The sequence below is a fragment of the Rhinopithecus bieti genome, unplaced genomic scaffold (assembly GCF_001698545.2).
Source record: "Rhinopithecus bieti isolate Rb0 unplaced genomic scaffold, ASM169854v2 scaffold_12049, whole genome shotgun sequence".
NCBI classification, from domain to species: domain Eukaryota; kingdom Metazoa; phylum Chordata; class Mammalia; order Primates; family Cercopithecidae; genus Rhinopithecus; species Rhinopithecus bieti.
In genome coordinates, this window is record NW_016807278.1 from 2,495,117 (window position 1) to 2,516,084 (window position 20,968).

The 20,968-nt window shown below is 41.2% G+C and overlaps 1 protein-coding gene across 4 annotated transcripts in view; it reads left to right on the forward strand.

The window, feature by feature from the left end:
* The window catches only part of RBBP5 (RB binding protein 5, histone lysine methyltransferase complex subunit), a 37,796-nt gene that overhangs the window by 13,847 nt on the left and 2,981 nt on the right, over positions 1-20,968 (forward strand). For 2 of the 4 annotated variants that reach the window (XM_017880988.1, XM_017880989.1), the window contains exons 4-13: positions 4,019-4,159; positions 5,200-5,362; positions 7,499-7,608; positions 8,921-9,040; positions 9,128-9,281; positions 9,380-9,451; positions 10,076-10,193; positions 12,818-12,887; positions 13,302-13,531; positions 15,125-15,316. In XM_017880988.1, the coding sequence (XP_017736477.1) occupies positions 4,019-4,159; positions 5,200-5,362; positions 7,499-7,608; positions 8,921-9,040; positions 9,128-9,281; positions 9,380-9,451; positions 10,076-10,193; positions 12,818-12,887; positions 13,302-13,531; positions 15,125-15,316 (1,370 nt within the window). The remainder of the gene's footprint in view (positions 1-4,018; positions 4,160-5,199; positions 5,363-7,498; positions 7,609-8,920; positions 9,041-9,127; positions 9,282-9,379; positions 9,452-10,075; positions 10,194-12,817; positions 12,888-13,301; positions 13,532-15,124; positions 15,317-20,968) is intronic. The other 2 variants (XM_017880990.1, XM_017880991.1) reach the window with 1 other exon arrangement.

Sequence of the window (20,968 nt, forward strand, 5' to 3'; positions counted from 1 at the left end):
CTTCTGCAGGTAGATACCATTTTTATTCATGTGTTATAGATGAGGAAATTGAAGCCCATAAAACTTAAGTAACTTGCCTAAGATCACACAGCTAGGAGGTGGTAATGTCTAGGCTTGAGCAGAAGTCTGACTTTTGAGCCATGTTCTTAATCATGAAGATTATATTGCCTGCTGAGTTTCTCAATAGCATCTCCTCTTGATTTCAAAACCTGGGTAAAGTATAGGTTTTGGGTTACTTTTTTACTTGTTCCATTTGTTTTTTGTTTTTGTTTCCTGCCTTCCTATGGGCTACTTGGACAAGTTTTTAGAATTCCATTTTGCTTTATCTGTAGTGTTTTTGAGTGTATACCCTTGTGTAGCTTTAGTGGTCACTAGGTTTTACATCATACATTTATAACTTACCACAGTCTACTGGTGATAAGTTGTATTGGTGAACGTTTTACCAGTTCAAGTGAAGTGTAGAAACCTTACCTTCCCGTTGTCCCCTTGTCCTTTCTTGTATAGAATTGTCTTAAATATTTGCTTTACATACATTGAGACCCACGTAAGACAGTGTTAAAATATGTGTTTCAAACATCAAAACTCAAGAAGAGAAAAAGTAATTTTTTTTTTTTTTTTTTTTGAGACAGATTCTTGCTTTGTCGCCCAGGCTGGAGTGCAATGCTGCGGTCTCAGCTCACTGCAACCTCCGCCTCCCAGGTTCAAGTGATTCTCCAACCTCAGCCTCCCGAGTAGCTGGGACTACAGGCGTACACTACTACGCCCAGCTAATTTTTGTATTTTTAGTAGAGATGGAGTTTCACCATGTTGGCCAGGATGGTCTCGATCTCTTGACCTCGTGATCCGCCCGCCTTGGCCTCCCAAAGGGCTGGGATTACAGGTGTGAACCACCGCACCCACCTTTTTTTTTTTTTTTTTCCGGAGACAGAGTTTCATTCTTGTTACCCAGGCTGGAGTGCAATGGCGCGATCTCAGCTCACTGCAACCTCTGCCTCCTGGTTTCAAGCAATTCTACAGCCTCAGGCTCCCAAGTAGCTGGGATTACAGGCATGTGCTACCATGCCTGGCTAATTTTTGTATTTTTAGTACAGATGAGTTTTCACCATGTTGGCCAGGTTGGTCTCAAACTCCTGACCTCAGGTGATCTGCCTGCCTTGGCCTCCCAAAGTGCTGAGATAATAGGCGTGAGCCACCACACCTGGCTGAGAAAAAGTAATTTTATCTACCCATGTATTTGTACTCTTCATTATTCATTCTTCCTTCCTGATGTTCTAAACCCTTCCTTTAATCTTTTCTGAACATTATGTAGCCAACTTTAGAGTATGTCTGCTAGCAACAAATGTCTCAGTTTACCTGTTTATTCCTGGGATGACAGTTTTCTTTTCTTTTTTTTTTTTTTTGAGACGGAGTCTCGCTCTGTCGCCCAGGCTGGAATGCAGTGGCCGGATCTCAGCTCACTGCAAGCTCCGCCTCCCGGGTTCACGCCTTTCTCCTGCCTCAGCCTCCCGAGCAGCTGGGACTACAGGCGCCCACCACCACGCCCGGCTAGTTTTTTGTATTTTTTAGTAGAGATGGGGTTTCACCGTGTTAGCTAGGATGGTCTCGATCTCCTGACCTCGTGATCCGCCCGTCTCGGCCTCCCAAAGTGCTGGGATTACAGGCTTGAGCCACCGCGCCCGGCCGACAGTTCTTTTCTTTAGCGCTTGAAAAATGTGCCACTTCCTTCTGGCTTGCATGGTTTCTGATGAGAAATCCCTTTTCATTCACATTGTTGTTCCTCTATAGATAAGGCATCGTTTTTCTCTTGCAGCTTTCAAGAGTTTTTCGTTGTCTTTAGTTTTCAGAAGTTTGTCTGTGTTTCTTGGAGTGGATTTCTTTGGGCTCATCCTAGTTGATGTTCTTGAATCTGTAGGTTTTTTATCTCTTGCCAGATTTAGGAAAATTTCAGCCATTATATCTTCAAATACCTTAACATCCACGTCTGTATTCTTTCCTTCCAGGATTCTGATGACATGAGTATTAGATCTTTTGTTATAGTTCTGAGGCTCTGTGTATGTATATATATATATATATATATACACACACACACACACACACACATATATATGTATACACATATATACACACACAGACACATCATATATATATGTCTATTTTCTCTGTATTGAGATTGGGTAGTTTTTATTCCATCTTCCAGTTTGCTGATTCTTTCCCTTTTTTTCCTCCATTGGCTGCTGAATTCATCTATTGAGTTTATTTCTGTTACTATATTTTTCAGTTCTAAAATTCCCATTTGGTTCTTCTCTGTATCTTCTATTTCTTTGCTAAGATTTTCTGGGTTTTTTTCCCCATCTGTTTCAGGCCTGTTCATAATAGTTTGTTGAAGCATTTTTATGATGGCTACATTATAATCCTTGTCAGATAATTCTAACATTTATGTCATCTCTGTATTAGTGTCTATTGATTGTCTTTTCTTACTCAAGTTGAGATTTTCTTTGTTCTTGAGTTGACAAGTGATTTTCATTTGAAACCTGGGCATTTTGGGTATTATGAGACTGTAGATCTTATTTATTTTTTATTTTTTCTTGAGACAGTCTCACTGTGTTGCCTAGGCTGGAGCTCAGTGGTGCCATCTTGGCTCACTGTAACCTCCGCCTCCCAGGTTAAAGCAATTCTCCTGCCTCAGCCTCCCGAGTATCTGGGACTACAGGTGCATACCACCGTGCCTGGCTAATTTTGTGTATTTTTAGTAGACAACAGGGTTTTACCATATGGCCAGGCTGGTGTCAAACTTTTGGCCTCAAGTGATTTGCCTGCCTCGGTCTCCCAAAGTGCTGGGATTACAGGTGTGAGCCATTGCGCCCAGCCTATAGATCTTATTTAAATCTTATAGTTTAGCAGGCCTCCTCTGATACTGCACAGGGGAATGGAGTGTGCCATCTTGTTACTGCCAGAGGCGGGTGAAAGTCCAGGTTTCTTCTTACTTGGCCTTGTTACTGGTGGGGGGGATTGAAAGTTTAGGCTCTCTACTAGGTCTCTCTGCTGATGACATCCTGTCTGGGAAGGATAGGAGTTCCTTGTTCCTTCTCTCTGTGTGTCCTCTGACACCATGGTGGTGCAACCTCATTACTGCTGGTGGTAATGCAAATCTGATTCCCTACTGAGCCTTCTTGGACACCATCCCAGTGAGGTGGGGAGGGTGACTTGTTATAGCTGGATAAAGGTGAAAGCTAGGCTATCTGCTTGAACCTGGCTAAGAGGGGGATTTGCAGTTCTTTTCTGTGATGTTTGGCTGGAGTAGATTGTTTATTGTCTTGAAGTTTTCTGTCTTGCCAGGCTGTCCTTTTCTGGTCCCTTAGCTGGAGAAAGCAGGCTCTTGTTGGGGATTTTTGTGTGTGTCCACTAGCATTACCAGGTTGTTGGCTTCTCCTTCACCCGGAACGGAGAACATGAGGCAGAAAGAAAATTCCGGGATTTCACTGTTGTGTCATCCTTAAGAGTCTGCAGTCTCTGGCTTGTCTGTCCTTTGTCTTCAGAACTTTTTTGTGTTTTATATATGATGTCCAGTGTGTTTATCTGTACTTAGCAGAAGGAATTAATTCTTTCTCAGTTTCTTTTAAAATTATTTTAAATAACAGATACTTACCTTTTTTTTGTTTTGTTTATACCATGATGGTGCAACTTCTGAGATAACTTCAGAAAGTTCAAATATGTCAACCTTAAAGGCCAGCTGATTTTTAGACTCTTCTAAGATGTTTTTCTCTTATTTCACTGAGTCACTTTATAGTTTTATCTTGAAATATTATGAGCTTTCATTACTAGATAATAAAATGTCATGAAAACATTCTTATTTATTGCCTAGTTGCAAAAGCTTGTGGATTTGAGTATAAGCAGAACAAAACCAGAAACATTGTTGACCTGTGCAATTTGCAGCAGTGTGTGTGACTTACACAGTTTATTCCTGAGAGTGGTACGGTATACCTAGAATATGTGCTAAATTACCCCTGTTTTTCCTCAGCTGGAGCCGAGACGGTCATAAGCTCGTGAGTGCTTCCACTGATAACATAGTATCACAGTGGGATGTTCTTTCAGGCGACTGTGACCAGAGGTTTCGATTCCCTTCACCCATCTTAAAAGTCCAGTATCATCCGCGAGATCAGTATGTCTAAGCAATTTCTCTCCGGGGGTGGGGTCTAATTCTATATGGATTATATGGAATGGGCTCATGATAATTTTAGTTTATGGTTTTAGAAGGCAAATACGCATCTCTTCAAAACTTCTACATAAAATAATCTTTCTGTCTAGGTTGGCTCTACTGAATACATTTCTTTCTTTCTCTTTTTTTTTTTTTTTTTGAGACAGGGTCCTGCTCTGTCACCCAGGCTGGAGTGCAGTGGCGTGATCTGGCTCACTGCAACCTCTGCCTCCCGGGTTCAAGATTCTCCTGCCTCAGCCTCTCGGGTAGCTGGGGCTACAGGCGCGTGCCACCATGCCCAGCTAATTTTTGTATTTTTGGTAGAGATGGAGTTTCCCCATGTTGGCCAGGTTGGTCTCGAACTCCTGACCTCGTGATCTGCCTGCCTCGGCCTCCCAAAGTACTGGGATTACAGGCATGAGCCACTGCACCTGGCCCTGAATACTTTTTTTTTAAATTTAAATTTTTTAAAAAAGAAATTTTTATTTTTATTTTTTTGTGACGGAGTCTTGCTGCGATGCCCCGGCTGGAGTGCAATGGCACAGTCCCAGCTTACTGCACCCTCCTCCTCCTGTTTTCAAGTGATTCTCCTGCCTCAGCCTCCCGAGTAGCTGGGATTACAGGCATAGGCACCACATCTGGGTAAGTTTTTGTATTTTTAGTAGAGACGCGGTTTCACCGTGTTGGCCAGGCTGGTCTCAAACTCCTGACCTCAAGTGATCTGCCCGCCTCAGCCTCCCAAAGTGCTGGGATTACAGGTGTGAGCCACTGCACCGGTCTCTTATTTTTTTTTTTTTAATGATTATGTGTTATTTCATCAAGACTAATTTTACTCAGAATTTTCCCTGTTACTAGATCTGTGGATTTTATGCTTTTTCACTGTTTCAAATTTGCTTGGGCTTGGCAAGTTGATGAGGGTATGGACAGGGATCAGGGAAAAGGACAGGGAATCAGCTTGCTGATACCAAAGCAACAGCCAATGTACTGTTCGTATTTTTAAACAGGAACAAGGTTCTCGTGTGTCCCATGAAATCTGCTCCTGTCATGTTGACCCTTTCAGATTCCAAACATGTTGTTCTGCCGGTGGATGATGACTCCGATTTGAACGTTGTGGCATCTTTTGATAGGCGAGGGGAATATATTTATACAGGAAACGCAAAAGGCAAGGTAAGCCTAAAAGCCGGCAAATCAGGCATCTTGTACACTGGCTCATTTAATGTTTACTTGTTTTGTTTCCTTTGAAAATTTTTTTATTCTTGGACTAAGCACAGTTCCTTCCTGCAGCAAATGTAGTCTAATTTTCCTCCATCGCTTAACAATAATTTTTGATCTTTGGATTTAGAGTGATAGAGATTATTTGACCTAGAAAAGCATGGAAGGACCTTTACTGGATGCTAGTAATGAAGGGCCATTATGAAATTATAAAATTTCAGTGTCATGTTATCAACTGGAACACTGCTGATCAAAATGTCTTAATATTTGGTTTTGTAAAAGATTGTATAATTCAGGCCAACTTAGCTTACAGTAGTGAGACTTACTCTTCTTTTTCCTTCTTGTTAAACTTCTGACCTTGCCTTTTGGAATGTGTAGGCCCTTTTCTCTGGAATACATTGCAGAAGGTGTTTCTTCTGTGGAATAAGAAGTCAGGTCAGGTGACCTTTAAAGGTTCTTTTCATGCTTAGAGTAGTTCCACTGGGCATCTTGATTTATTTTTATTTTTATGTTTTGACTGGGGCACATGGGCTAGTATAATTTCATGGCTATTTTAGACAGGCAATTTTGCTTTTTTTTTTTTTTTTTTTTTTCTGAGATGGAGGCTTACTCTGTTGCCCAGGCTGGAGTGCAGTGCATGATCTCGGCTCACTGCAACCTCCACCTCCTGGGTTCAAGCGATTCTCCTGCCTCAGCCTCTTGAGTAGCTGGGATTACTCCTGACTTTAAGTGATCTGTCCACCTCAGCCTCCCAAAGTGCTGTGATTACAGGTGTGAGCCACTGCACCTGGCCTTAGAAAGGCTTTTTTTTTTTTTTTTTTTTTAAGACGGAGTTTCGCTCTTGTTGCCCAGGCTGGAGTGCAATGGCATGATCTCGGCTCACCGCAACCTCTGCCTCCTGGCTTGAAGCGATTCTCTGCCTCAGACTCCCAAGTAGCTGGGATTACAGGCATTCACCACCATGCCTGGCTAATTTTGTATTTTCAGTAGAGATGGGATTTCTCCATGTTGATCAGGCTGGTCTTAAACTCCCGACCTCAGGTGATCCGCTTGCCTTGGCCTCCTAAAGTGCTGAGATTATAGGTGTGAGCCACTGCTCCCGGCCTAGAAAGGCAATTTTTAAGAAATTGTGATAAAATACACACAGCGTAAATTTTACCATTTCAGCCATATTTAACTGTACAGTTCAGTGGTATTAATGTACATTCACTCTGTTGTGCAGTGATCACCATCCATCTTTAGAAATCTTTTCATCTTGTAAAACTGGAATTCTGTACCTGTTGAATCATAATTTCCCATTCCCTGCTCTCTGCCAGCCCCTAGAAACACCCTTTGACCTTCTCTTTTTAAGAATTTGACTACTCCAAGTACCTCATATAGTATTTGCCCTTTTGTGACTGGCTTATTTCACTTAGTTTAATGTCCTCAAGTTTCATCCATGTTGTAGCATGTGTCAGAATTTTCCTCCTTTTCAAGGCTCAATAATACTCCATTTTATGTATATACCACTTTTGTTTATATGGCTTATCTGTCAGTGGATAGTTGGGTTGCTTCTATATTTTGGCTATTGTGAATAATGCTAAACATAATATTTTAAGAATAAATTGGCCAGGCGTGGTGGCTCATGCCTGTAATCCCAGCACTTTGGGAGGCTGAGGTGGGCGGATCACCTGAGGTTGGGAGTTTGAGACCAGCCTGACCAACATGGATAAACCCCGCCTCTACTAAAAATACAAAATTAGCCAGGCGTAGTGGCGCATGCCTGTAATCCCAGCTACTCAGGAGGCTGAGGCAGGAGAATCTCTTGAACCCAGGAGGCAGAGGTTGCGGTGAGCTCAGATTGCACCATTGCACTCTAGCCTGGGTAACAAGAGTGAAACTCTGTCTCAAAAAAAAAAGAAAAAAAAAATAGATTAAGACCTTGTCTCATTTAAGAAGGCAAAACAGCAATACCAGCTAATCAGGTTAAATATATGGAATAGAGATATTTGCATTTTTACCCAGTCTTTATGCAGTATTAGAAACAAGCCAAATGTAATTACTGTTAGTTATTGGAACACTTACTTTTCTCCCCCCTCCTTTAAACTTTAGATTTTGGTCCTAAAAACAGATTCTCAGGATCTTGTTGCTTCCTTCAGAGTAACAACTGGAACAAGCAATACCACGGCCATTAAGTCAATTGAGTTTGCCCGGAAGGGGAGGTGAGTGAAATCTTACCTTTTTAGGGACAGTTTTAAGAATGAGTAGATTGCAAAAATACATGGAAATTTGCAGATTTCATGTATATTAAGCTTTTAAAAAAATTACTTAAGGTTTTAGAAACTTACAATATCTGGTTTTGAGTTCATAACATTTCCTGCAGTAGTTACATCTTCTTTATCTGGAGGTTATCAGGCGGTTACTTTACAGAAAAATAAGTAAATGGTCAGTGCTTAGAACCAAAATGCCTGGCATATAGTAAGCACTGGGTATATAATAACTGTTATTATCATCAGAACTGATGTCATCAAATTCACGTTGTAACTGAATACAGCCTATTTACCCTTTTAATTTTGGATGTTATTCTGGTAAGGTTGGTTACCTAGTTAGAAGTCATAGAATATATCAACAGAAATAGGAAATAGGTTGTCAGTAAGAGGTAATAGTCCTCCTATTTTGTTTAGGAACACCCATACATGACTTAGAGCAGGGGTCCCCAACCCCCGGGCCATGGACCAGTATTGGCCTATTAGGAACCGTGCTGCACAGCTGGAGGTGAACATTACCACATGAGCTCTGCCTCCTGTCAGAACAGCAGCAGCATTAGATTCTCACAGGAGCACGGACCCTATTTTGAACTGCACATGTGAGGGATCTAGGTTGTATGCTCCTTATGAGAATCTAATGCTTGATGATCTGAGGTGGAACAGTTTCATCCTGAAACCGTAACCCTCCTGCCAGCCTGGTCCGTGGAAAAATTGTCTTCCACAAAACCAGTCTGGTGCCAAAAACGTTGGAGATAGCTGACTTAGAGGATATTAATGTTCAAAATTCTCTTGAATTAAGAAAAGATTATAGTCAGTGATGTCTGTAAGAAAGTGATGAAATAACTAAAATTTTATACAGATTTCTAAGATTTTCAATGTCATTACAGTAAAAATGACAAAATGACATATTTAGTTTATTACCTCATTTAGAAGAATATATTATATGTAAAACAGACCAGAGAAATGAAGTATTTATATCCATTTCACTGTAAACTTGTGAATTTAGCAAGCTGGTTTCAGTAGAGAGGTCTTGGAACTTAGTTAATACTGACAGTTTGTATATTTTGGGTTTAGGGATACACAGGAAGTATAAAACATACCCCCACTTCAAATTACATTTTGGTTAGGGAGAAGACAAGTAGATATATAAATATTCTAGTCTAGTACTTAGATTTTTCCTCAGTTCTTCCCCAGTTTATTAGTCATCTTGTAGTACTAAGGAACAGATTTCTGACCTCTGATGTTGATATTTTTATCCTTCCTGTAGTTGCTTTTTAATTAACACAGCAGATCGAATAATCAGAGTTTATGATGGCAGAGAAATCTTAACATGTGGAAGAGATGGAGAGCCTGAACCTATGCAGAAATTGCAGGATTTGGTGAATAGGTATGTATCACAGCCTAGAAGAATATGTGATCATTCATGACCTGGGCTTGAGTTCCAGCTCTCCTTGGTACTTTCCTTGTCCTTTAGGACCCCATGGAAGAAATGTTGTTTCTCTGGAGATGGGGAGTACATCGTGGCAGGTTCTGCACGGCAGCACGCCCTATACATCTGGGAGAAGAGCATTGGCAACCTGGTGAAGATTCTCCATGGGACGAGAGGAGAACTCCTCTTGGATGTAGCTGTAAGTACATTAGGACATTGCTCTTGTTAGTCACATAATCCAAAAAATCTGGAATCTGTTCTTAACAACCTATTTTTCTTTCCTTCACTAAAACTTAGTGGCATCCTGTTCGACCCATCATAGCATCCATCTCCAGTGGAGTGGTCTCTATCTGGGCACAGAATCAAGTAGTAAGTATTCTATTTTACTTGCTTTGAAACTAGATACCCCTTCTTTTTATCAAAGAACTTTATACATGGGAAGCTAAAAATTACCTTATTTATTTTCTTTTGCGTATGATTCTCACAACCTAAATTACATAGGTTCAGTGCATCTAGTTGCACTTTATTTTGGTGGGAAGGTCTTGGTCCCAAGTTGGTTTTCTGGCTCTTTTTAGGGAGAGGCTCTAGTGAACTTTCTGTTGCATTTTCTATTATTTATTTGAGATACGTTTTCTTTTGCTTTTCTTACTTTCAGCTCAGTTTCTGTTTTATATCTTAATTTTACTTTGAACACCTTTAAATTACATTTGTAATCAGTGTACTTACAAGAAAATTTAACATTTTATCTCAGAATTCCTAAAATGAGCAAAGAAGGCAGTGACTCAAAAGAGCTACAGTTAAAAACTTAGAACATTTAAGATAGAAAATACCTAAGCTAGTAAAACTTACAGATACCCATTTTTTTCTTATCTGCCAAATTTAATCTAAGAATTGTGAATTCCTTTCATGCTCAGATCTTTCATTTTATCATTAATGTGTAGATTACAGATTATTGCTTTCACGTATAGTTAAGTAGTATATTTTGTCGTATAGGAAAACTGGAGTGCATTTGCACCAGACTTCAAAGAATTGGATGAAAATGTAGAATATGAAGAAAGGGAATCAGAGTTTGATATTGAAGATGAAGATAAGAGTGAGCCTGAGCAGACAGGTAATATTTCTCAATTGCAGACAGGATTTCCTAAAGGGAAAATGATTGCTTTACTTAATATTCTTCATTTGTGTTGTAAATTTATTTCAGCACTTCATCTAAAATGTCCCCTTTCCACCCCACTTTTTTTTTTTTTTTGAGACAGTTTCGCTCTTGTCGCCCAGGCTGGATGCAATGGTGTGATCTTGGCTGACTGCAACCTCTGCCTTCTGGGTTCAAGCGATTCTCCTGAGTAGTTGGGATTACAGGTGCTTGCCACCATGCCCAGCGAATTTTTTGTATTTTTAGTAGAGATGGAGTTTCACCATGTTGACCAGGCTGGTCTGGAACTCCTGACCTCAGGTGATCCACCCGCCTTGGCCTCCGAAAGTGCTGGCATTACAGACATGAGCCACTGTGCCTGGCCTATGAACCTGGCCTTCTTTTTTCTTTAAGCTTACACAATCTCCATGGTATTTGGAGAGCCCTAATTTATAAGGTGTTAACTAAGGGCTTATATGGATATTCCCAGGGCTCAAGCAGCTCTCTTAACGTATCATTGTGTATTTCCTGATTAATTGCAGATGACTGAGGACATACATGCAGCACCTAGCAAAGAACTCACCATGCTAAGGGTGCTCAGCTTTTCCCGTGTATTCTGTCACTCTGTCGGGAGAACCCGCTCCCGATGTTTAACGTGGGTTCTTTTCTATTTCCCAAGTGTCTCGGCTGGGTTGAGAAATAAAGGGAAAGAGCACAAGAGAGAGAAATTTAAAGCTGGTTGTCCGGGGGAGACATCACATGTCGGAAGAATCCGTGATGTTCCCCGAGCCGTAAAACCAGCAAGTTTCTATTAGCAGTTTTCAAAAGGGGAGGTAGTGCACGAATAGGGGTGTGGGTCACAGAGATCACATACTTCACAAGGTAATAAAATATCACAAAGCAAACGGAGGCAGGGCGAGATCACAGGACCACCAGATGAGGTGAAATTAAAATTGCTAATGAAGTTTCCCCTACGCATTGTCATTGATAACATCTCAGGAAACAGGGTTTGAGAGCAGATAACCTGTCTGACCACAATTTGTTAGGTGGGAATTTTTCTCATCCTAATAAGCCTAGGAGCGCTATAGGAGACCGGGGCTTATTTCATCCCTTCAGCTTCGACCATAAAAGACGTGGACTGGACGCCTTAAAAGGGGCCGTCTGTAGGCCTACCTTCAGGGTGCATTCTCTTTCTCAGGGATGTTCCTTGCTGAGAAAAAGAATTTAGCGATATTTCTCCTATTTGCTCATGAAAGAGGAGAAATATAGTTCTGTTCCGTCCGGCCCACCGGCGGCCAGTTCAAAGTTACCTCTCTTGTTACCTGAATATTGCTGTTATCCTGTTCTTTTTTTAAGATGCCCCAGATTTCATATTGTTCAAACACACATGCTCTACAAACAATTTGTGCAGTTGATAAAATCATAGGGTCCTGAGGCAACATTCATCCTCCTCAGTTTACAAAGATGATGGGATTAAGAGATTAAAGTAAAGACAGACATAGGAAATCACAAAGATATTCATTGGGGAAGTGATAAGTGTCCATGAAATCTTCACAATTTATGTTCAGAGATTAGAGTAAAGACAGGTGTAAGAAATTATAAAAGTATTAATTTGGGGAACTAATAAATGTCCATGAAATCTTCACAATTTATGTTCTTCTGCCTCGGCTTCAGCCAGTCCCTCCGTTCAGGGTCCCTGACTTCCAACAACATCACTCCTTTGTCAGTAAGAGAAGGGTCAAGAGCCTGGGCTCTGAAGTCAGACTGCCTTGGGCAAAATACTACTTAAACTGAATTTCCTCATCTGTAAAATAGGGATAATAATAGTACCTGCTTTTTAGGGTTGTGGGGAGTAAGTGAAATAATTTATGTAAAGCACTTAGTATATATGCCTAGGCCATAATAAGCACTAAGATATTAATTTCCATTATGATTATGACTGATTTTATCTATTCTGAATTTCTAGATAGGAGCTCCTTAAGAATAAAGATTTGACGTTTTATCTAACACAGGGCTTTATAACATAGTAAGGTTTGTGCGGGTGAATGCTTAGGATGCTCAGTTGGCACTGCCAGTGAGTAATTAATGCCAGATTATTGACTCCTGAGACACTTGATGGTGCCAGGAATCAGGGGATTGGGAATGAGGTTGGTTCTCTAGTTTGAAAGTGCTGGTCCTCACTTTTGTGATATTAGATAACTTGCATGCCTAATGTGTTTTAGGAGGACCTCCAGGGAAGCAGAATGTTCTAGATTCTAGGGTTACCTTCTGTCAAACCTTCCCAGATTTCCACATCAATTGTTCCTCCTTCCCATATCCTGAGCACATTACACATACCATTACTGTATTAAGTGGAAACTATCTGTCTCCCCAGTTAGACTCTGAACCTTTTACTGAAGAGCTGTTCCCAACTATTTCTGGGTCATTGCACTATTTTCAGTGCCTAGCATAGGGTGGAAATTCAGCACATATTTGTTAAATGATTAAGTGAACTGTTTGGTTTTCCTCCTTTCTCTGGAACTTCAGCTTATGAAAACCTTGAAGCTGCAAATAAAAAGCAGTTTTTCACTTCTCAAACATCTCCTGTGTGTCTGTCTTGTCAGGGGCTGATGCTGCAGAAGATGAGGAAGTGGATGTCACCAGCGTGGACCCTATCGCTGCCTTCTGTAGCAGGTGAGCCGGCCCGGAAGGCTGGGCACCTTGGCTACTGCTGCTCCTGGTCTCTGGGGGAGTACTCCACAGCTCCCCGGCCTATCCCTTCAGTCCTGTCTGCTTATTAGCTAAAAGAGATAACTCATTTGGTGTACAAGAAATCCAATGTAGCCTTTCTTCTCTAGTCCTATTTTCCCTTCACTTCTCCCTGATACAGAATTTTAAGGAACCACAATAATTTATTTATCCTGTTTATCTTTATCACCAATTTTATCAATTACATTGTCTGATTCTCTTTTATTCATCTTTGCTTTCTTAAAGTTCTAGATCCATACCTGTTGCTTATGCTTAATATAGGTGATAGAGGAAGGGCTCATGGTTTAAGCAACTATCTCCTCTTTTTTCCAATCCCTTGTCTGATCCTGCTCCAAATAGTGATGAAGAGCTGGAAGATTCAAAGGCTCTATTGTATTTACCCATTGCCCCTGAGGTAGAAGACCCAGAAGAAAATCCTTACGGCCCCCCACCGGATGCAGTCCAAACCTCCTTGATGGATGAAGGGGCTAGTTCAGAGAAGAAGAGGCAGTCCTCAGCAGATGGGTCCCAGCCACCTAAGAAGAAGCCCAAAACAACCAATATAGAACTTCAAGGAGTACCAAATGATGGTAAGAGCTGCATCTTCTCCCTCTGGCCTGACAGATGCCGCTCTCTGCTCCCCAGCTCAATCTGGTAATTTCCTGTTTCAGCGATTTTACCTTAGAGGAATTTTCCCATGAGTCTATTTTATAGTGCTTTACAACTTTATAATGATTGCATCTGTGTTCACTTCTCTCTTAAAATGGAGAAATTCTGCCCTTCAGTACTTTGCCTAAGATGCTGCACTTTAATTCTTCTGACAGCCGGCTCAGAGTTTATTACACCATTCTTTCAAATTTTTCCCCATAGAGTGGTTTTATTAGATGTAAAGTACTAGTTAGACTTGGACAATCATTTCATCCTTCCTGCCACCTTTTACAGTCTGACCTGGGAATCCTTTATTATCATGTCTTGGGATAGGTAGGGGTGGATGGGGGTGTGCGTTTACTATTGAGCATCCTCCTTCCTCTTCTATGTTTTTTTCTTTTTTTTTTTGAGGCAGGGTCTTGCTCAGTTGCCCAGGCTGCAGTGGAGTGGCGTGATCTTGGTTCACTGAAACCTCCACCTCCCAGGTTCAGTCAGTTCTTCTGCCTCAGCCTTCTGAGTAGCGGGGACTACAGGCATGCACCACCATGCCTGGCTAATTTTCGTATTTTTAGTAGAGATGGGGTTTTGCCATTTTGGCCAGGCTGGTCTCAAACTCCGGACCTCAAGTGATCCACCCACCTCGGCCTCCCAAAGTGCTGGGATTACAGGTGTGAACCACCGCACCCGGCCCTTCCTCTTCTCTTTTAGCTAACTGCGGATCACATTTTGCAACTACATATTTTCCTGATGTTACTGATTTCTGTGTCTACTCTGTTTCAGACACTCTTTGGTATATATACCATTGCTGACTTTTACATCAACCCTGCAAGTTGTTTTACCTGCTTTTTAAAGGAGAAAATTTAGGCTGAGGTTACGTGTAAGAGGTTCTGTAACTTGCCTAAAGTCTCACAGGAAGTGGTGGAGTCAGGATTCTCATTCTAGTCTCTCTAATTCCAAAGCCCATTCTCTTTCTGCTCTCACATGCCTCTCTGTGTATGTGTGTGTGCGTGTATGTGTGTTCCTTCTTCTGGCTTGGTTTAATAGTATCACTGCATCTTTCAGCTACTTGTTCAATTTAGAGTCACCGTGACTTGGCATGAACATGTAAGCCAGGGGTGTCCAATCTTTTGACTTCCCTGGGCCACATTGGAAGAATAATTGTCTTGGGCCACATATAAAATATACTAACAGTAATGATAGCTGATGAGATTTTAAAATTTGCAAAAAAACTTACAATGTTTTAAGAAAATTTATGAATTTGTGTTGGGCCACATTCAAAGCTGTCCTGGGCCGCAGGTAGCTTGTGGGCCACAGATTGCACAAGCTTGATATAAGCCATGTGTGCCTTTTGACCAAGCAACTATCTCTCATTTAATGGCCACTGTTTTGTAGTTACACAAATAAGACAGACTTTTCTCTTTATAATTATTAATTGATCCGGGACACAAAGCAACATTCTTTGCTCAACAAAATTGTGGTTGGGGTGATGGGACTGGTGTCATGTGGATTCCTTTCCATGCCTGTCTGTCCTGCAGAAGTCCATCCACTACTGGGTGTGAAGGGGGATGGCAAATCCAAGAAGAAGCAAGCAGGCCGGCCTAAAGGATCAAAAGGTAAAGAGAAAGATTCTCCATTTAAACCGAAACTCTACAAAGGGGACAGAGGTTTACCTCTGGAAGGATCAGCGAAGGGTAAAGTGCAGGCGGAACTCAGCCAGCCTTTGACAGGTAAGGACACATTGGGAGCACTGTCTGGCTTGCTTCGTGGCCTTGCTGTGTATAGCCCTTGACTATATTTAACTGCAACATTTTTTCCCCCTCCCTTCCTACCTTTTTCCCAGCAGCAGATAATCTCTGAATTTTAAGCTGCTGCTAAGGGCAGGCTAAACCAGATTTAATTCAGTGGCTCTTAACCTTGGGTCTATAAATAGTTTTGAAGAAGTCTACATTCCCCTTATGTTATATGCAAAATATTATGTGAATATTTTTCTGGGGAAGATGTCCATAGCTTTCATCAGATTCCTGTAGGAATTCATGACCCAAAAAAGGGTAAGAACCCCTGGCTTAATTCATTTCTTCATCCCTATTTGCTCTTAGGTTTTTTGTTTGTTTTGTCTCAAATGAAAGAGCCAGACGAGTAGCCAGAAATACAAGCTTGTTTTATATAGTCCTTGACTGGTTCACTGTAGCATCTTTTCTCTCCCTCTTCAGATTGTTCAGATCCCACAGGTAGTGCTCTCTCTCTCTTAGTAGTCCAGAAGCAATAATGAAATTGTTAGTAGTACCATCATGTTAAGGAAGAAGATGGGGTTTGTTTTGGTTTTTAATTTTTTTCCAGTATCTGAAAACAGGAGGAAATGACCAAAAAGACAGAAACTACAGTATCTGTGTAGCATCTTAACACCTAAGCCTTTTGATACATAATATTTGAGTTTTCTCACTTTTAGATTACTGAGGGATTTTTATTGGGGGACAGTAAACAATTTCTGTTTCTTACCGAATATTTGTGAGCCTAGGCTAATTGGTCTCTTGTTTAGAAAATGTTAATCAAATTAGAATCCATTTCTGTGTAAACATGGGGCTTTGGAATTTTTTTTTTTTTTTTTTTTTTTTTTTATATAGAAGCACTGCTTTAGTTAATACAGTATTCTCAATTTTTTTGTAGCTAGTTGGTAGACTCAAAGGTGGATTGATAACATGTCAGTGGTTGTGTTCAGGCTCCCCCTGACTTTAAGATTTTAATCTAAATGTGTTCAAATGTGATAAGGACTAGAGTGCAAAATAGAATTCTTTGTTTAATTTATAACTTACATGATTTAATCATTGTCTGTCAACATGAATTCTCTTACAGAGAAGCTGAAATAGACTCAGTTATTCATCATTTTGAGTATTCTACCTCAAGTTTACTAGATTTTAGACTTTAGTTTTTGATAGCCCAACACCATACCACTGAGTACCAATATTTTTTTCCCAACAATATTTATGGTGGTGCACTGATGGTTACCACCTCCACATTCAACCCACCTAACGCTGTGTTTGTGTATATATACATATAATGCTGTGTGTGTGTATTTTTTTTTTTGAGACGGAGTTTCACTCTTGTCCCCAGGCTGAATTGTAGTGGTGCGATCTCAGCTCACTGCAACCTCTGCCTCCGGGTTCATGTGATTCTCTTGCCTCAGCTTCCCGAGTAGCTGGGATTACAGGTGTGCGCCACCATGCTCGGCTAATTTTGTATTTTTTTAGTAGAGATGGGTTTTCACTATGTTGGTCAGGCTGATCTTGAACTCCTGACCTCAAGTGATCCACCCTCCTCGGCCTCCCAGAGTACTGCGATTACAGGCGTGAGCCATCACTCCCGGCATGTTTGTACATATTGTAAAGTAGCCTGGAGCAGTCATGTGGGCCTTGCCAACAAAGATTGCAGATTGACTAGATGTAAATAAAAACAGTCCTTCCAAGCCCACTTCTTGCACACACTGATGCCACTACAGAAGAAACGCAATTTAAAGTTTAAATAGATTACCCTGGCCCGGAGAGCTAAAATGTTTTAAGAGTGATTTAAAATGTGGCCAAACATAATTAATTAAAACACTTTAGGACAGTCTTATAGCTTCTTAAAACCTGTCTATCCCTAATCATATGCTTTTCAAAAGGAAATGTATGGTAAATAAGGCTTACACCTGTAATTCTAGCACTTTGGGAGGTTGAGGCGGGAGGATTTCTTGAGCCCAGGAGTTCAAGACCAGCCTGGGCAACATGGTGAGACCCCATCTATGTAAAAGGCAACCAAACAAACAAGAAAAAACCTTGAGCTGGGTGCAGTGGCTCATGCCTGTAATGCCAGCACTTTGAGAGGCCAAGACAGGAGGATTGCTTGAGCCCAGGAGTTTGAGACCAGCCTGGGCAACAAAATAATCAAAAAATTAGCCAGGCGTGGTGGTGCACACCTGTGGCCCACCTAGTAACATCGGAAGCTGAGGCAGGAGGATCGCTTGAGCCCAGGAGTTTGATATTGCCGTGAGCTATGATCACGTCGCTGCACTCCAGCCTGGGCAACAGAGGGAGACCCTGTCTCAAACAAAAATAAAATCAGCCAGGTGCAATGACTCGTGCCTGTAATCCCAGCACTTTGGGAGGCTGAGGCAGTCAGAATGCTTGAGCCCAGGAATTCCAGACAAGCCTGAGCAACATAGTGAGACCCTGTCTCTACAAAAGAAAAAAATAAAAAAAAAACCCAAAAACCTCAAAGGGGCATTGAGGTATAGTTCCAAGACTTCCACAGAAGGATTACATCTGCCTTTATTGACCAGCTGCAGTGTGGTTTGGATCTTTGTGGAGGTTGAAAATTTTGGGGAGAGTGATGAAATTGGGTATCACAGATAATTCCATCAAAAGTCTGTTTTAGGGCAACCTGTCATGTTTTTATGTGGGATTGTTTGGGTGCAGGAAGGGCTTCATCCAGTAACGTGGTCGTCTTGGAGGGCCCTGAGCAGGCTGTTAGATTGGTACCTGCTGCTGATTTGCATGTGGCCTATCACGACCACTGAGGGAAGCTCTGGCATTTGGATCTCATATTCTTCCATACCTTGGAGATTTCAGTAAAAGCCACTATATAGTCATTGTAGATTTCCCACCAGGTATTAAGAAAGGAAATCTGATCCAAAACTGAGGCCAAACAATTTTAAAAAATCACTCCAGTCTGAGGGTTGTATGTGTAGATTCCAGGTTTTGGCCCCCTGCCCCATGGACAACTTCTGCATTTGAGCCAAATCATTCAAAGGCAGGATTATAGTCGTAGGCTGTGTTACTACCCAAGTTAGATGAATGACAACTGTTTGTTAATATCTGTAGTTGACCAGTTATTGTAGAAACTGTTCCTTAAACTGATTAGCCCTAACAAAGCTACCATAGTCTGTTGTCTGTTTTAACAGGAGAATATGCATTTCAAGGGAAAATTGGCAGACAGACCACTCTAGAGATAATCTGGCCATCTGGAATCTGGGGCTATAGAAAATTCTTTCCTGTCAAATAGCTTGTCAGTGTTGGCTAGCACTAGAGGGCCCACATTCATGCGGACATTTTTCTGTGTGAATGAGGACCCAAAGTGAAGCTTGGTGAGGGTAACCCTGAGCTTGGGACTTTTTGGAAGGACCAGGCTAACATAGTCTGCACTATCTATCAAATGCTTCTTAGTTACTTTAAATACTCTCCAGAGGACAGTCCTGAGACCAGAAACTTGAGATGTGAGCAGAATCACCAGCTTCCTAGTTGTCTGATTGCTCAAGGATTGCCCAAGAGGTAGGGCTCCTTGACAATAAACATCAGTAAAGTGGGACAAAGGTGTGGTCGGTTACATACATGTTCTAAAGGCCTCATGGGATGGTAGACTTGAAGGGGTTGGTGCACACCTGGGTCTGTTGGAGATGGCAAGGGCCAAAGTGAGCAGAGGTGGCACTTCTGGGAGTGGACAGGCACCATGCAGATTTCCCTGTCTTGGGCTGTGCTACACCACTGCCCTGGTGCCAGCCCATCACCCCAGGGCGCTGAACCACCTCCAAGTCACTTAACTGAATCTGGATTTTTTTTTTAATGCTTGGTAGTTTTGTTTTCCTTTTTTCTCTTTTTCTCTCCCCTCCCTCCCTCCTTTCCTTCTTTTCCTTCCTTTCCTTGTGAAGACTAATTTATGAATTCCTGCTAGAATCAGGGTAGTCTTTCTCACTCTATGAGATGTTATTAGCTAACCAAGGTAGGGTTTGAAATCTTGATTCAGTGTTCTCTTAGGCCGACCTCGATTGGGCTGCTACTGGAAAGTACCAATAATAGCTGGTCATTTTGAGCTGAATTTTCCTACCTATTACATTCCTGGAGATTTCCTTTATGTTGCAGCTAAATACTATGTTTCCTTGGGGGCAGTTGCTGCGTCAGGTCTTTAAATTGGCTGGAGTCTTCTGTATTGCTATTTCTGTGTATCTTATCTTGCTCATAGTACTGCTTGCTCTGGTTTTGAATTGTTGCCTGATGCCTCAACAAGCTTTTGTTTTGTTTGGTTTTTATTTATTTATTTTGTGTATTCAGAAGAACAAGGATTGTATAGAAACATGAGCTGCCCTCAGCTAACCAGTGTAAGGCAGCTCATTAGTCATCTTGAGTGCCCATTACTAATGCTGTTGATTAGTGATCAAACCACTTTCTCCTATTATAATTTAGATTTAAAATGGCTATGTTGTATTCATTTTTAAACGATTACAACTAAATTGGTCAGGGTACCTGTGGGAATAGTTGGTGAAAATTGCCTTAAAGTAGTTAAGGCATGATATTGAGTCTTGTGGAGTGGATTTTTCTATCTCAGGAGGTTTTTTAAAAATCAGTGCGGCCGGGTGCAGTGGCTCACGCTTGTAATCCCAGCACTTTGGGAGGCTGAGGCGGGTGGATCACTTGAGGACAAGAGTTCAAGACCAGCCTGGCCAACATGGTGAAACCCCATCTCTACTAAAAATACAAAACAATTAGCCGGGTGTGGTGGTGGGCGCCTATAATCCCAGCTACTCAGGAGGCTGAGGCAGGAGAATCGTCGGAACCCAGGAGGCGGAGGTTGCAGTGAGCTGAGATCACGCCATTGCAATCCAGCCTGGGCAACAACAGTGAAATTCTGTCTAAAAAAAAAAAATCAATGCAAGGAATTCATTGTGATTTATGTTGAGAGAGATCTGAAAAACCGGTGCTAAGTAAGCTTTTAATCTGACTGAACTATGAAAAGTTTAAATTTGATTTTTAACAGCATAACATTCAGTAGAAAGTTTGTATCTCATTGTAACTTCAGTGTGTTCTCAGGCACTTGTGAATATATTTTTATTGCCAGTTTTCATTTGTGCAGGAACTTTAAAAATCAAAGTTATATAAATGGGTACTTTTGTTTCATAATTTGGGCGATTATTTTTTAACCATTTTACCTTCAGGTGCTCTCTGCCATTCCAAATGACACCTGGGAGGATTTTTTTCACCTTCTTCTCTTTTTACACTTCCTAGTTAATATTTCACAGCAGCTCATTTAAGGATGTCTCTCAGAGGTTGAGCAGCTTCTTGGAATAATCAGGGAAGTGTTCATTTCATTTTATTATTCAGGATATTATTTATCAATCATCGTTGGTGTGTAGCAATGTGGACAGTAGCTCTCATGAACATTTCACCGTATTTGGGGTTCTAAGGTGATAAGTATGTCACTTAAGGAACTGTGGTGCTGGGAGAAGGGTTTCCTGTTCACTTGTTAATCATTTAGTGACTAATCAATCTTTAAATATATGAAGGGTTGAAAGGTGTGGTACCCTAAAATTTCTTCTCTATTTACTGCACTTTTTGGAATGTTAAACATTATTTATT